Consider the following 16,895-nt stretch of genomic DNA (forward strand, 5'->3'; position numbering starts at 1 on the left):
GAATAAAAAAATGATTTACTGTTTTGTAAAGTAAAAAGCATTATTTAAATTTAAAATAACACGGCTGCTTGGGTAGATTATTCACAGGAACTATGGATTCTTTGTGCCCTAGATGAGATAAGCACTGCAGCAAAGACTAGGAGCATATCTTTTCTTTATGCCGCCGCTATTAGGCTTAGTCCGGCCTACAACCAGAAGTCTTTATCTCCGTCCAAAGAGAGGAAAGACTGCACTGGAAATTCCTCATCAGGTGATGCGGCGAAGTAGACTACTCTCCCACTCCTTTAGGGGCGCGCTTCTATTTGACTTCAAATACCATAGCTGTGCTTCCCTTGCCCAATCAGCAGGCATCGCGGGCGACCTGCCCCGCCCCTCTTCCGGCGCCAGCCAACCGGGAGCCTTTTCCGTGGGCTCGGCAGTACCGCCTGGGCGGAAAGGGCGGGTTTCGTATCGCAGAACACTGTGGTAGAGTGGCGAAGAAGCTTTTTGCGCCTGCGCACAATGACCCGGTTCCCTCTTCGCTTCATCTCTCTCCCTCTGCCCTCGGTCAATCTTCCTGCCGCTCCCGAGCACAATACGAGGCGGAGACGAGAAGCTTGGCCGCCCCCGGGCCCTGCTTTGCTTCCCTTCCATTCCTTGCTCCACGTCGCTGCCCCTGTTTCGGGTAGAGAAGAGGTAGGCTAAGCATCGCCCCCCGTCTGGCCGTTACTGCTTTGGCGGGGGTCGGGGGAGGCCGCCTGCGGAGCGAGGGGCGGTTAAGTTGGCGCAGAGCCCGTGGAGCTCTGGGACAGGGGAGGGGAGGGAGGGAGGCGGCGGCCCGTTGGCGGCTTTCGGTCCGGCGACTGGCCCCTAAGACTCAGATCTCGGGCCAGCTGCCTGCGGCGAAGCTCCCTACGTGTGCCCGCGGCTGTGGAAGGGAGAGGGGCAGGGTTCGCGCTCTCGCGTGGGGGGGCGGGGCTTGTGGAACGCGGGAGTCCCAGCCCCCGCCCCCTCCCTCTCCTCCTCCTCTTCTACCCCTCGGCCCAGCTCACCTAATAATACTGACCCCACTTACCTCACCACGTTGTCGCGAGCAAAGCGCTTTGTAAATCTTAAAGCGTTAAGAAAAACGTGAGTCTTTGATGATTTCTTCCCATTTCCTTTCCGTTCTGGGGCGGGGGTCCATGAAAGGCGCCTCATTTCAAATACGCTGATCTTGGAGCGGCCCAGGTCCATTCTCATCCCCCCCCCCCCCCGCTCCCCGCGGCCGGAGCCGGGGCCCGCGGCCTACGGCAGGGCCAGCTCTGTAGCCCGCTGCTGGGAGAGCAGTGGGCCGGAGGCTGGCGTTTGCAGGGGCTGCTTGGGGGAAGTGGTGTCATCCAGAGTCTGAAGGGTTTTGAGGTTGTCAGCTGGTAGGACTCTGGAAGCTGGTCATTTTTATGGCTCGGTGACTGCTTGGCAAGGTTTTGACCCTTATAATAACATAGACCAGCTTGTGAGGAACGTGAGATTGATTGAATGAATGAAAGCTTTTATTAAGGGCCTACTCTGTGTAAAGCCCTCTGCTAAGTGCTTGGGAATACAAATAAGAAGAGTACGTTTAATGGTACGCTTATTTTCTCTTTTCAGGTTTTCTGTGGTAAGGATGAGGTCCCGTTCTAAGAAGTCATTTGGATGACACCTGTGGCTATCTTGACACATTTCCTTTTGCTGTTAGCATTTTGAGGTCATCTTGCTGTTGGCATTTTTAAAAAATCTACTTCTACCAGTCTCAGTTTTGTGGGTAGAATTTAAGGTGGGTTCTGATGGCTAATAAACTGGATGCATGTTAATTATAACATATTTCAAATAAGTTGTAAAGTTTGCTTCTGGAACTTGATTTTTCTTTTATAAACTTTAAAGTGTTTAAAGTGTTTTGATCTTTGCGATTAATGAGATTTTAATAGCTGCATAAAATTATACAAGTTATGTTAAAATAGGACAAAGTTGAAGAAACATTGAAAGTAAGTGCTGAAATAATACAAATATGAAATTTCGAGTTATTGCTTTCAAGAGATGCTAGGTAGAGAGAGAAAACAATTATTGTGTACCTATTTGGTAAGATTTTTTAAAAATAGCATTGTTTTATGGTTTTTTAAAAGTCAACCAAACTGCTAAGGATTACAGAGGGAAATGAGATCCTGTAAAGAATTAGTCCTAGAGAACAATAATTTCTTAATAGAGTCAGGAAGACCTGAGTTCAAATATGGCCTCAGGTACATACTAGCTGTGGGACCCTGGGCAAGTCGCTTTAACACTGTTTGCCTCAGTTTCCTCATCTGTAAAAGTAAACTGGAAAAGGAAATGACAAATCACTCCAATATTTTTCTCAAGAAAACCCTAGAAGAGTTGGACAATACTGAACAACAAAAAATACTTTAAGTAAAGATTGCATTCTCTAATAATTCATTATTATAGTAATTTATTATTTCCTGTAATAGTTCAGTGGTTTGGTTTGTTAAATATAAAATGATTTGATATAGCTAGTGAACATAAAAAATGTATGCATTTTCATGCAAGATTACTTTGGGAGTATTTGAGAGAATAAACCCTTTCATGATAGCAAATGCTATTTTGATTTTCTAAAACTTGTGATTTAATTATTGGAAGAATGTTGTAACTTGATTTTTAAAAAATTTTATACAGTGTGATGGAAAACTTTCGACGCATAGCTGATGAGTCATTTCCAAGCTCCATAACTAATTCACTGACCAGTAACAACAGTGGGATTTTTGAAAATGTCAGCATTTCTTCAAGTCTTGGCCTACCTGTTGCTGTTTCAACAGTTGCTAGGAATAGGTATTGCTCTAATGATAGGTAAGGCTTTTTTTCTCCCTTACAAATACTGTATATTTTTGATGATTGGAAAGGCTAAAATGAATGAACTGTCCTAACTGGAAAATTACACTTTTATTCAGCTTCTCAGATATTTAAATGCTATTATGTGTGAGGTACTGGTAATAAAGAGGTTTCGTTTTATTTGGATTGGGATAGTGAAGGAGTGAGAATTAGAATCTCTGCCGTTATATGTATATGTATATATATATATGTATGTGTGTCTGTATACGTATATCTATCTATCTATCTGTCTTGAAAAGGCCAGAAGGATGTGAGGAGGGAAGCCACTGGGTGTTGTCTCCCACCCAGTAAGGTGGATTTGGAAGGCTTCCTGGAAGAGCTGGCACTCGCATTGATTTTGATAGGAATGGAATGATTCCAAAATTAGAACTGAAAAAACAATGTAATTTAGGCATAGGGAGACAGGCTATTCAACTGAAGAGGGCCAGACAAGATTGGGGAACAGTTAGTACTATTTGGCTGGATTATATAGTTTGTTAAAGGGAGTAATGTGAAATAAGGCTGAAAAGATAAGTGGGAACCAGATTGTGTATAACTTTACATACATAACCAAGGAGTCTCTACTTTGCCCTAGAGATAGTAGGGAGCTATTCAATTGGTTTTTGAGTAGAGAAATGAAATGGTCTGTCCTTAAGGAAAATTATTTTGGTGGTATAGAAAAGGATGGATTTGAGAAGAAAGAAACTGGAGGCAGAAAACCAATTAGGAGGCTTTATTTAAGCAAATTGTTTTCAGTTGAATGGTAATGGTCCTAAACTAGGATGGTGGCCATGTGAGTGGAGAGAGGGAGAGAAATGTGAGAGATATGGTGGAGTTATAATTGACAGAAATGAATGTGAGAAAGGGTAGATTCAAAAAAAACTTGGTGACTGGGAAGATGGCGATCTGATCAATGAAAAGGGAAGGTGAGTGGAAGTGAAAGTTTGGAAGAAAGCTAGTGTTCCATTTTGAACATCGTTCTAATTGTTAGCAGAACCTTGAGTTGGCCACGTGGGACTGGAATTTAAGTATAACATTAAGGCTAAATATATAGATTTGGGAGTCTCATGTGTGGAAGTACTGTTTACTGTTGTTCCACCTTCCTTCTTGAAGAGTAACAATGACATCAGGAGGGTGACTTAAGTGAGCTAGGGCTGTACAAGGTCATCAGCCTCAGTGGATTCTCCAGAGTCTTCTGAATCCACTGGCAAGACATAGGTCAGGATGACTGGAGGTGGCCCCAGATACAGTGGGAGACCTTGACCTTTTTAAACTTAGGTTTTTTCCCAGGTCTCAGTTTGTATGAGTCAGCAACACCCATTCAGTGACTTAAGGTTAGGTGAGATGGCCTAATTTGCCTGCTTCTTTCCCCCTGTCCCTCCCCCCCCCCCAAAAAAATCAATCAGTCTGGGAGAGGAAGACCCTCAGGGTTTCTGGCCATAACAGAAACAATTGCTATTTGTACTCACTCTGAACCATCAAAACCCAAACAATGATCACGTCAGGCTTGGGCTGAGACTGGGACCTGTTACTAGGTCAATCAGTCAGAGCCATAGTGATTTGGGTTTAAGGCAGTCTAGTAGCTCCATTGAATCCCAATGGGCTTTATTAAATCCTGCTTTTTCAGAACTATGTTTCAAGAAATCATAAATGAAGCTACATGGGGCAAAAGAGTTAAGTGTTCCAGTTAAAAAAAAACAGAATAAATATGTAGAGAAGAGAAAAAAAAATTAGCCCCCAAATCCCAAGATATCTTGCAAGGTCCGAGTGATTAAAATTGATATGCCTTTGGGCAGAGCATTCACATGTAAGGGTATAATTCCCCATGTGGACAGAGGGAAAGGAGAGAGGGAAGTAAATGAATTCACTGAAGGAGAGAAGGTAGAGAAAAGGGCTGAGGAGGCAGAGCTTGGGAAAGAGAGACTACTATTATAGGAGACTGAAGAGGAACACAGTTAAAAGGTAATTGCTGTTTTTGATAAAGAAGTGGTATCCTTAGCTGGACTCCAAGGAGTTAAGGAGTAAATGTATGTTGAGGAAACTGAGAAAGTAGATGTAGATTACTTAGTAGTAACTTATCAGTGAAAAGGAAGAGAGAGAACATTGTAGTTTGAGGAGGTGGGGTCCAGGCAAAGGTTCTTTAAGCATAGGGGAGACCTGAGCACATTGGTTGCCTTATGGTGTGAGCTACTATAGATTATAGATGAGAGAGGTAATGATTGAAAGGCCAGTCCCCCAGAGGATACTGGAAAGAGTCAGGAGCACAGGTGATGAGGTTAGCTTTGGCTACCTCTTCCTTTGGCTTTAGAGCCATGAAGGAGATGATACATGATTTCTGGAGGTTTTGAGGTAAGGTAGAAGGGAAATGAGAGAGCTCAAAGGAAATAGCCTCAGTTTCTTAGTATAGTAGGAGATGAGATCATCTAGTCATCTAGGTGGGTGTGGAATTAAAGATTTGAACAGAAGATTTGGAACACCTGTTTTGGGGATTATATTAACTGCCTGAGAGATGTAAAAGGTTTGTTATGTGTGGATCAGTGAGAACCTGGTTGAGGTTAGAGAACATGAATTTTGTGGGCTCAGTCTTTAGTTTCTTGAATTCATCTTGCATTATTCAATGGGTAAGAAGTAGTATCAGAGAAGATAGATTTTGGGCATGACCTTGGGTTGAAGGTGTTAACAAGGCAATCAAAACTTCTGAAACTTACATGAAAACTAGGTTTAATACAAGAGAAATGAAAAAGGAAGGAGGTGGAAACACAGAACTCCACCTTCAGGGGCGTGGCATGGGAGGGAAAAAAGTACAGTAAAGGTGGGAAAAAGAAAACCCCTCCCAAAGGGGAGGAGCAAGGTGATGGCAGAAACTGCATTCTTTTCCCTTGGGAACTGTTGGACTATGAAGATAGGAGGTCTGCATATCTATAGGGTCCCAGCTGCACAAGCAAATTTCCTAGCCTGGCACAGACTGGCTGGTGCCCATCTTGACTCCCAAAGACACACAGAGAGTCCAGTTTAGGATACAAACAACAGATTATGTCAGCTGGGGGGCCTTTTGCATACTCTGAAAATATGGCATCTCAAAAAGACAAGTTCAGGAGACCCCTTAAGACTTTAACAAAGGTGGTAAACATTAGGAGGATGGCATTTTTTGTACATAGATTTTATTGATATCTTTTGTTTTTTACATTGACTAGGTTTCTTACTATTTACTTTACCTTTCTTAGAAAACCATCCTTTATAACAAATTTTTTTTTCTAAAGAAAGAAAAAAGGGAGAGGGGAAAAAAATTAAGACCGTTTAAGACATGGAAAAAGTTTGGCATTATATGCAATTTTTCATACCTTTGAACTCCAACATTTATAAAGAGGGAAAGAGGGGAGGGAAGATAATTTCTTGTATCTCTTCTTTGAGGTCAAGCATGTTCTTTGTGATTTTGAAGTATTCAATTTTAGAGTCCTCTGGTGGTAGCTGTTTGAATTTACATTGTTGTGGAGTCATTCTGTATATTATTGCTTCCCTAATTTTGCTTGCTTCACTTTGCACCAGTTCATATAAGACTTTCTATACTTCTTTGTATTCATTGAGTTCATCTTTTCACATGCCACAGAAATATTCCATTGCCTTGAATTTGTTTGGTAGTTTTCCCACTTGATGAATATATGCTTTGTTTCCAGTTATTTGCTATCACAAAAAAAATTTTGTAGTGTACATTCATTGGTTGTTGGATAAGGATAAGTTACTTAATACTCACAGATCATCCACAGACATTAATTTAAGAATTTTGTAATTTTTATCACTTTCTCCTTTTCCACAACTTTGCAACTATCTCTTGAGAAGAAGAAATGGGCTCAAATCAAGTTAGGAGAGCTCTTCTGTATTTTTGTCAATTTTCTATATTATGGTAGCAAGAAATGTGGCCTGCTAGCCAACCTTCCAGTGTTGAGGTTCCTTATACATTAGGCTATCCTTTGATATAAAAGTTTGTCACCAGGCCCACACTTTCTCCCTTGGTGTAGAACTCTTTAGAGCTCTGCTGGCATAGCTGTAGAGAATCTAGGTTCCCTTCTGTGTCACAGTGACATTGGAGTGGTACTTGCTTGTTAGCAAAAGTATATTCTAAATCTCTAATCTTTCTGATGGCACGTTCATGTATATAAATGTGTATTTTATTTATTTTTTTTTAGGCAGTTGGGGTTAAGTGACTTGCCCAGGGTCACACAGCTAGTAAGTGTCAAGTGTTTGGTCTGAGGCCGGATTTGAACTCAAGTACTCCTGACTTCAGGGCCGGTGCGCTATCCCCTGTGCCACCTAGCTGCCCCTAAATGTGTACTATAGCTAAATTATCTGTTTCTTTTTTTAAGGGTCTGTTTGTATTTGTTTTTGTCCTTCTAAATGGTGAAGTAGTAGTAATCTCTATGTAAAGGATCATAATAATATCTTAGATTTAGAGGTGGGAGGGACTTTTGAGTTCATCTGGTTCAGTTTTTTCATTTTATGTGTGAGGAAACGAAGGCTCAAAGAGATGAAATTACTTACTTAAAGTTACACAGTGAATGGAAAGACTGGGATTTTGTCCAGTCTCTTTGACTCTGAATTCTCTGCTCTTTCTGCTGTTATCTTCCTGCCACCCAGGATTTTAGGTTCAGGGAGATCTCTTGATGTTTTTTGATATTTCTCAGTCAACCTTGGATTTTGCAGCATGAAGATGATGATGATGATAATGATGTTGTTGTTCAACTACAATTAAATATTGCAAAACTGAAGCTTATCTTACTTTAGACTTTTGGTTATGACTGATCAATATATTTTGGTCATTCTTATGGCTTATGTTACCTGCTTAACAAAAACTATCATTTGTGGGACTCATGCTTTCTACTAAATGTTTTACTTCATGTTATTTGTAGGCTCCCTTTCTGTTTGGATCCTCCTTTCCCACCAGATTAAATTTTTGTCTTGAAAGATAACTCTTTGAACTTCAAACCATTTCCACACTTCCATGTTGCTGATTACCTACTTATTTGGTCTCCTGTAGTTTTTAGTTGCTTTTCTCATTTTCCTTAATTTTTTTAACTTTGATACTCAGATGTCTCTTTCCATTACTTGATAGTCAAATACTTTGTATGTGAAAATGGGCTCTATGCAATAGACTCCATGTGTCAGATTGATAAATTTGGCCCATAAATTTAGAATCCATGTGTCAGATTGATAAATTTGGCCTGTGCCTGTATGCTTTACCCTCTTTCTTTTTATTTTATTTTTTAAAAAATTCTTCTTTTTATTTTTACCATGTTTTTGCCATACTGTTTTATTGACAGTCCAGTTGTGAGGATTTTATGATAAAATATGAGGAAGTGGTTTGTGCAGCTTATGAGGGTCTGGGGACTGTTTTACTGAACCTCTGTGGTTATATCTCCAATGGAGCATTATTTAATAAAATATATACATATTTAAAGTTTAACCTTGACCTAATTTTAACCAACACTTCTGCCTCTCTGTAGATATTCTGATATTCAGGAATCTTATCTAGGAAGGGAAAGATTTTCAATTGTTTCTGAATCTTCTTATGGTAGTCAGTTAGACTTTGAGCCAAAAGGGAAGTTTCATCTTAGCTACCAGGACAACAGGATGTAAGTGCCACCTTCGTTTTACTTTCTTAGAACTAAGATGTAATATTAATTGTAGAAGCCATTCTAACGTATGACATTTCATAACTGATTTTTTTTCTTTGTATCTGTCATCACAAAGGATTTGTAATTTTTCATTATTATGAGAAATTTCTTTTTTTTTTTTCCAAGAAAATGTTTTTGTGAGTGTTTAGTGAATTTTCTTATCAGTTTGGCTAGCTAAAACTAATAAGCCAGAACAAACGAGAGGAACAGGTTTTATTAAACTCAGTGACATATTTCACCAGTGGTTAATGAGGACTGTGTCATTTACAATTCAGCTAGTAATATTTATACATTACATGAAAGAAGGAAAGAAAAATATGACTGCTAATTATAGTGCGACTGGCCACACAAAGGAAATAAAGTATGCTTGTTAAGGGAAAATATATCATTAGCTATGGAGATAGATGAGGGATGTGACCTTGTTAGTATAGCTAAATTCACTAAATCAAAGTATCTGCCAGCTACCTCAAACAAAATGAAGATTCCTACCTGTTCTGACAAAGCTATAGGTGGTCCATAATAAAATGAGAATTACATTTTCTCAGTGAAGGTTATGGTTATGATGAGAAAAAACTTCTGGATGCTCATTGTGAACATTAAATATTCTTAAAAGAGTAGGGCTTTTTATAAAGAAAAGCTGACAATTTGGCAAAAGAGCCAGATTTTTAAAAAAGTACACAAGAAGGTTTGAATTTAGCTTGTCTCAGATGATTGATAGAGTCATCCAAAACTGCATATAATTATAGTGCCTGGTGTATCAATACAATTACCAGACTCCCTGAAGTTATGGACAGTTATTACTTTTCACCCTTCAACATGATTCGAAAAAGTATTTTAATTTCACAGGTGGGATTCTCTGGGGGGGGAAACACAAACTTTTTAATGATTAAGTGTTTTTTAAGCAATTAAGTCTTTTTGTACCAATTTTTCATGTGATCAGAGTTATCTGTTTAATCTTTTGTAACTGCCTCTGTCTCATTTTTGGTTAAGAATATATCTCCTTCCCATAGCTGTGAAAGGTATATGATCTGCTTCTCTTCTAATTTTTTTTTATAGTATGATCTTTAATATTGAGTCAATCGTACATTTAGAATGTATTTTGGGATATAATGTAAGGTGTTGGTCTAGGTCTAATTGTTTTCCCAGCATTTTTTTTTTATCAAATAAGGAGTTTTTTCCTAGGTAATTTGTTTTCACTTTATCAGATATTAGGTTATTGAGTTCTATTATTTCTGATCCTACCTGATCTAGTCTGTTCCATTTTTTTGGTCTCTATTTTTTAACCAATACCAGTGGTTTTGATGACTGTCACTTTATCATATAATTTGAGATCTGGGAGTGCTATTCCCCCTCCATCCCTCTTTTCATTATTTCCTTTGATATTCTAGATCTTTTGTTTTTCCAAATGAATTTTGTTATTTTATCAAGTTTTATGAAGTATCCCCTTGGTAATTTGAGTGGCATATCATTAAAAGTATGAATTAACTTTGGTAGTATTGTCATTTTTATTATATTGGCATGGCCTGGCTGTGAGCACTGAATATTTCTTCTGCTATTTAAGTTGTTCTTTATTTCTTTAAGGAGCATTTTGTAATTGAATCTATACATATCTTTTGCATGCTTCGGTAGGTCGATCTCCAGATTTTTCATAGTTATTTGGAATGAGATTTCCCCTTCTGTTTTTGTTTCTTGTGTTTTGTTATTATTACATAGATCTGTTATCAAATTGGGGGAATTTATTTTATAGCCTGCAACTTTGCTGAAGCCAGCTATTATTAGTTGTCTCAGTTTCTTGGCCGATTCCTTAAGTTTTTTCCAAATATACCACCATTTCATCAGCAAATGTGGATAGTTTTATCTCTTCTTTATTTCTTTAATTTCTTTCTTTTGTCTTACTGCTGTTGCTAACATTTCCAGAACTTGATCAAGTAATAGTGAAGAGGTTTGGGGGTACATGGAACCCTGAGAATGCCAAGGCAGAGTTGCCTGGAATGAATTCACATGCAAGCTGTCTTTCAGTCAAGAGGCAGTTTATTTTAATGCCAATAGTAGTGGTCAAAGTTCTTTCAAGAACTTGCAACCTAATGAAGGGTGAATCTAGAGCTTATATAGAAAAGGGGGATGGGAAAGGAATGCCAGGGATACTAATTAGGCAATCTAGGGGTCCAGGTGTTTTGGAAGCAGGCATCAGTGATCTATGGATGGGAAAGTGTAGGGAGTTTCGCAGTGATAACTTTGTTGATACCAGACATTAAGGGAGTTGGCAGAGGCATATCTTGGAGATCTGATGTGAAGGAGAGTCCTGGGGCCAGGCACCCCTGTATCTGACCTTTATCTATGGAGTTCCAGGGTCATGCCTGCATGTGTTCTGCAACAAGGGAAAATTTTCTCATGGAGTGGGAGGTGGGGATTACTTAGACATGATGGTCTTAGGGCTTTTTGGGGTCCAGGTCCTACTCTGCCATCAATAGTAGTGAAAGTAAGCATCTTTATTTCACTCCTATATTTATTTTTGAAGGTATTCCTCTATTTTTTTTTTGGTATTGTCTGTTTTGTTAGCATATAACTGTATATAATATAGTCTGAGTATTCTTTTTATTTTTTCTGGTTTTGTTGTTTCATCTTTATAGTTTGTACTAGACTTGTGATTTTGGCAAGAATTCTTGTCATCTTCTAGAGTCATTAATTTCTATTTTTGGTCCATTCTTATTTTTAGGGAGTTTGTTACTAGGGCAAGATTTTGTACCTCTTCTGTGAAGCTGTTGATCTTTTTTCCCCCCCAGTTCTCTCTCATACCTTTTTAAAGTATCATTTTAAGATTCCTCTATCATTTCTTGCAATAATTCTAATTGTTGTGGGCAAGCAGGTTTTTTTTTAAAGGAGTTGATTCTAAATATATATAAAAAAGTGTTTTTTTTTTCCAGTTTTCAAATGTTTTATTTCAGTTTTTTGGATATACTATAAATAAGTGCATCCACTATGGAAAAGAATGTTATAAGTGCAATACCTGTGACTGGAGAATGGGTTTGCTGAAGACATCTTCAAAAGAGCAAAAGCTTAGAAAACAACCTGGAGGCAGGAATTCAGTTTTTTATATATAATCTCTTGTTTAAAAAAAAAAAAAAGAAACAAAAATAAAGGGGAAAAAATCAGGAAAGAATCTGAGGCCCATGAGATGATTTATTGAAGCTCTGCATCCTTGTCCTGAGTCTCCTTCTCTGTCCCCTCATACCTGTAGGGCTCTTGGCTGCTGATCTTTATCAAGAGTTCCTCTAGCTTCTTGGCCACTTTGTTGGTGCTGCTCTCTTTGTCTCCTTCTACTCTCTTTTGTCTTTTGTTTATCTCATTGTTGTATTCTTCAAATTTTACCTTAGACTTCTGGACATTTTCTGCATTGAGGAATTGAATTGCCAACAGTTCAGGCTTAGGACTTTCATTAACAGAGTCATTGTGTGTGTTACAGAACCAGGCCCTGTCATACTACCTGCAATATGCTTCACCTCCATTAATGGTGTTATATAGTGATTCGCAAAAATCTTCAGAGTTTTGTCCCTTCTCATGAGGAGGTGAATCATCCCTTTCTCCTGGTGTTTCAGCAGGTTCATGTCATCCATCTCTCACTATTTCCATTCTCAAAGGTCAATCTCAGATACAAATTGGAATAATTTTGCTTGTATCTTAAAGAGTTCTTCAACTTCTTCAGGGGTCTTAATAGTAACGAATGAGGTATAGCACTTCCACAATGTAAATTATAAAGCGATCGTTAAAGCTATTTGGTAGAAATAAAAAAGATCAGAAACTAGCTAGATAAGAAAGAAATATTGAACTAAATAAAAACCCAGTATTTGATGAACTGCCCTGTGTAGAATTTCTGTTTGAATTGCTGGGAAAATTTGAAAGCAATATGGCAAAAATTAGGTTTACATCAACAACTTACAACCTCAGAATGACCAGAATCGTCATAATAGACGGGAGAATAGGTTCTTGGCTACCTTTTACAGCTTGGACTGTTGTGAGAATGTTTAACTGAACCAGGGGTATAGGCAATCACAAAAAATAAGATAGATATTTTCATTACATGGAATTGAAAACCTTTTGCGTGAAGAAAATACAAGTGGGCTTAAAAAAGAAAACTTGATTGGAGAGCAACCTTAATATAGAATATTTCTGATAATGATTTAGTTTTTAACATATGTAGAATTACGAAAAATATATAAGAACAAAAATGATTTTTCCAGTGCATAATTGGTTAAAGGATATGAACAAACATTTCTCAAATGGAGAATTACACATATTTGACAGCCAGTTAGAAAGATTTCCCTAAATCACTAATAATAGAAATACATATGAAAACAACTTCTGAAGTTTCATTAAACACTCAGGCGTTTGGCAATGATGAGGAAAGATTTGATTAGTCAGTACTAGAAGGGTTGTGAAAAGTCTACTAATCTGTTGTTGATGAAGCAGTGAAATGATGCAATAATTCTTGGAGTCAATTTGGAATTATACTAATAAAGTGATTAAAATGTACGTCTTTTTAAAAATAAAGTGTTTAAAGTATTTGCTCTGTATCAACATCATTCTTTTTGATAGCTGACTCATCTTTTTCTTCCTTATTAACATTGTTTGCATCTTCCAAATTTCATTCTTGAAATTGCATCTTTTCTGGGCTAATTTTGTTAGAATTTTACTCAGTGGTGAGGTTATTTTTCTCTAAATCCTTGGAAATGTGAACTTCCAAAATCTCAGTTGTGTCTTATTGTGGTATTTCTTCTCTTTCAGAAATTTTGAGGTGGACTAGTCATCTCCCCGCAAAGTTCTTATTTCTAATTCATTCATTAATTTCTTTGTTCACCATTTCTTCCAGAATAGTTCCTTTCTGCTTCTCCTACCTTTTGTAAGATAGTTATTAAGGCAAATCAAGAGCTTATTAGTTCTTTTGTTTTTGGCAGACATTGAAATCCTTTATCACCACTATATCATATTTCTGTGCCAGGCTTTTGGTTTCTCAATCTCTTTCTCCCTTTTGTCCAGTTGGTCTGTATTATACTCGAACTATATACTCGAACTGTATGGATTCACTTTATGCCCCTTTTGGTCTTTTTGGTACCTAACTGTTCCTTATCAAATTTCCCTCCTGTATCTTTTTGTACAGTGCTACTTAGTCTCTCTCTCTTACTTATCTTGACCTTAATTCCTGATAAAATTTTTGAATGGATCATTAAAATATGATCAAATATCTAGAAAGGGAAAAAGTAGTATTTAGAAAGAGCCACTGTGACTTCACAAGAATATTCTCTGCATACTTAACTTCATTTTCTTTTTTGGTTAGGATTACTGAAGTAGTAGATGAGAACATTACAGACATAGTTGAGCTACATTTTTTTTTTTTAATATTTGGAAAATTATATAGTATCTTTAATGGTGCCAACTTTTTCCCAAAATAAAGACATACTTTTAAAAATTAAGAAATTTTCATGACAATGCTGTATGATTGCAAATGCTGAAATAATAAGATCTCTGAGGAATAAAATTATAGTTGACCTATAGGTAAATGGGGAGACTCCTGCTAAACCCAAGCTGGTTGCAGCATATTTCCAATGATGCAAAAAGTAGTAAAGTATATCATTTAGGGGATGTATGATTAGACAATGAAGTGGGCCACTAATGAAAATGGGTAGAGTACTTTTAGAGTCAAGAAGAACTGTATTGGAATTCTGCCTGAGGTACTTGCCAGCTATATGACCCTGGGCACATTACTTGGCCTCCTCAGGTCTCAATCTCTTTGTCTCTTCATGTTCTACTCGAGTCTTGTATTGAAAAATCAAATTTTCTATTCAACTCTGGTCTTTTCATCAAGAATGCTTGAAAGTCCTCTGTTTCACTGAATGACCATTTTTTCCCCTGCAGGATTATACTCAGTTTTGCTGGGTAGGTGATTCTTGGTTGTAATCCTATCTCCTTTGCTCTCCAGAATATTATATTCCATGCCCTGTGGTCCCTTAATGTAGAAGCAGCTAAATCTTGTGTTATCCTGATTGTGTTTCCACAGTACTTAAATTGTTTCTTTCTGGCTACTTGCAATATTTTCTCCTTGACCTGGGAATTCTGGAATTTGGCTACAACATTCCTAGGAGTTTTCCTTTGGGGATCTCTTTCAGGAGGAGATCAGTGGATTCTTTCCATTTCTATTTTGCCCTCTGGTTCTAAAATATCAGGACAGTTTTCCTTGATAATTTCTTGAAAGATGATGTTTAGGCTCTTTTTTTGATTATGGCTTTCAGATAGTTCAATAATTTTTAAATTCTCTCTCCTGGATCTATTTTCCAGGTCAGTTGTTTTTCCAGTGAGATATTTCACATTGTTTTCTAATTTTTCATTCTTTTGGATTTGTTTTACAGTGTCTTGATTTCTCATAAAGTCACTAGCTTCCAATTGCTCTATTCTAATTTTTAAGGAAGTATTTTCATCAGTGATCTTTTGGACTTCCTTTTCCATTTGTCCAGTTTTGCTTTTGAGGGCATTCTTCTCCTCATTGGCTTTTTGGACGTCTTTTGCCATTTGGGTTAGGCTATTTTTTAAAGTGTTATTTTCTTCAGTATTTTTTTGGGTCTCCTTTAGCAAGCTGTTGACTTATTTTTCATGATTTTCTTGCATCACTCTCAGTTTTTCCTCTGCCTCTCTTACTTGCTTCTCAAAATCCCTTTTGAGCTCTTCCAAGGCCTGGGACTGATTCATATTTTTCTTGGAGGCTTTGGGTGTAGGAGCTTTGTCTTTGTTTTCTTCTTCTGGTTGTGTGTTTTGGTCTTCTTTGTCACCAAAGTAAGATAATATAGTCTGACTCTTTTTGTGCTGCTTACTCATGATCCCAGCCAATTACTTGAGTTTTAAACTCTTTGTTAAGGTAAAAGTCTGCTTCCAATGTGGAGAATGTACTGTCCCAAGCTTCGGGGGTTTGTACAGCTGTTTTCAGAGGTACTTCTAGGGACCTGTAAATTTTCAGTTCTTCCAAAGTGGTATGATAAGGGGTGAGGTGTTTCCTCTCCACTGCCACAAGCTCCACCATGCCAGCACTCCTCCTCGCCCCAAGACCACCCCTCAGAACTGTGACCCAGATCCAAGCACCGGGGAAGCAAGAGATTCCTGCCTCAGCACTGGAAAAGAGATCCTTGCAATCCCCCTCTGATCAGCCACTTGATTCCCCCTCAGTCTGTGGGCTGGAAGCTCAGGAAACAGTCGCTGCCCCAGGCCGTGCTCGAGACTTGTGGCTGAGACCTAGCTCCTCTCTCACCACAGTCACAGATTTTTCCCACTGACCTTCGCAGTTGTCTTTGGCGTTCATGAGTTGAGAAGTCTGGAAACCATCACAACTGCCCGTGATTCAGTCCCCTGAGGCCTGCTCTGGGGTCGCTGCGGCCTGTGTGCCCACGCCGAACTGCGCTCCTCTCCCCGCCCGGCGCGATACACCTTTTTGATCAACCATCCAGGCTGTCTTTGGCTGGAAATTTGTTTCACTCTGTCTTTTTGTGGGTTCTGTTGCTTTAGAATTTGTTTAGAGCCATTTTTTTTAGGTATTTGGAGGGCTTTGGGAGAGAGTTCAAGACAGTCACTGCTTTTGCTCCGCCATCCTGCCTTTTCGTTGTGCTAGATTTTAATAAAGCTTTTCTTTAAACAATATTTTCCAATAACATGCAGAAAAATTTTTACATTCACTTTTTAAAATTTTGACATCCAAATTCTCTCTGTACCTCATTCTCCTTTCCTGTCCCTGAAAAGGCAAGCAATTTGATTATTAGCCATGTTGTGAAAGAAAACACAGACCAGCCCTCCAAAATACTCCCCCCCAACCCAAGAAAAATAAAGAAAGTAAAAAATAATGTTTCGACCTGCTTTCAGACTCCATCAGACTTTCTCTGGAGATGGATAGCATTTTTCACCAAAGTCTTTTGGAATTGTCTTGGATAATTGTACTGCTGAGTATAGCTAAGTCATTCACAATTGATTACCATCTGATATTGCTGTTAACTTTGGATGGATTCAGAACTGGTTGGATGGCCAGCCTCATAGAGTGATTGTTAATGGAAGTCTCTAGAATACCCCAGGGATCTACCTTTGGACCTGTACAGTTAAACATTTTTGATGAATTATTTGGATAAAGCTAGAAATGAAAGACTCTTTCAAATGGCACCAAGCTGAGAGGGTTAGCCATATTTACTGGATGCAGTAGCCTTGGCCTAAAACTAATAAAATGACATTCAACAAGGATAAATATAAAGTCTTATATTGGGATACAAAAAATCAACTTCACAAGTGTAAGATGGAGTGACATACTTAGATTACAGTTCTGAAAAAGATCTGGGGATTTTACTG

At 38.3% G+C, this 16,895-nt stretch overlaps 1 protein-coding gene and 1 pseudogene across 5 annotated transcripts in view; one reads left to right on the forward strand and one right to left on the reverse strand.

The window, feature by feature from the left end:
- The first annotated feature begins 515 nt into the window (after window positions 1–515).
- The window catches only part of CEP192 (centrosomal protein 192), a 132,984-nt gene continuing 116,604 nt past the window's right edge, over window positions 516–16,895 (forward strand). For 4 of the 5 annotated variants that reach the window (XM_027852362.1, XM_027852364.1, XM_027852366.1 and 1 more), the window contains exons 1-3: window positions 516–675; window positions 1,609–1,774; window positions 2,665–2,835. In XM_027852362.1, the coding sequence (XP_027708163.1) occupies window positions 2,669–2,835 (167 nt within the window). In that variant the 5' untranslated portion in view covers window positions 516–675; window positions 1,609–1,774; window positions 2,665–2,668. Of the gene's footprint in view, window positions 676–1,091; window positions 1,111–1,608; window positions 1,775–2,664; window positions 2,836–16,895 lie in introns of those variants that run through there. The other variant, XM_027852363.1, reaches the window with a different exon arrangement.
- On the reverse strand, window positions 11,706–16,734 carry LOC114035930 (annotated as a pseudogene).

Source organism: Vombatus ursinus, unplaced genomic scaffold (assembly GCF_900497805.2).
Source record: "Vombatus ursinus unplaced genomic scaffold, bare-nosed wombat genome assembly UNPS02009573.1, whole genome shotgun sequence".
Lineage (NCBI taxonomy): Eukaryota > Metazoa > Chordata > Mammalia > Diprotodontia > Vombatidae > Vombatus > Vombatus ursinus.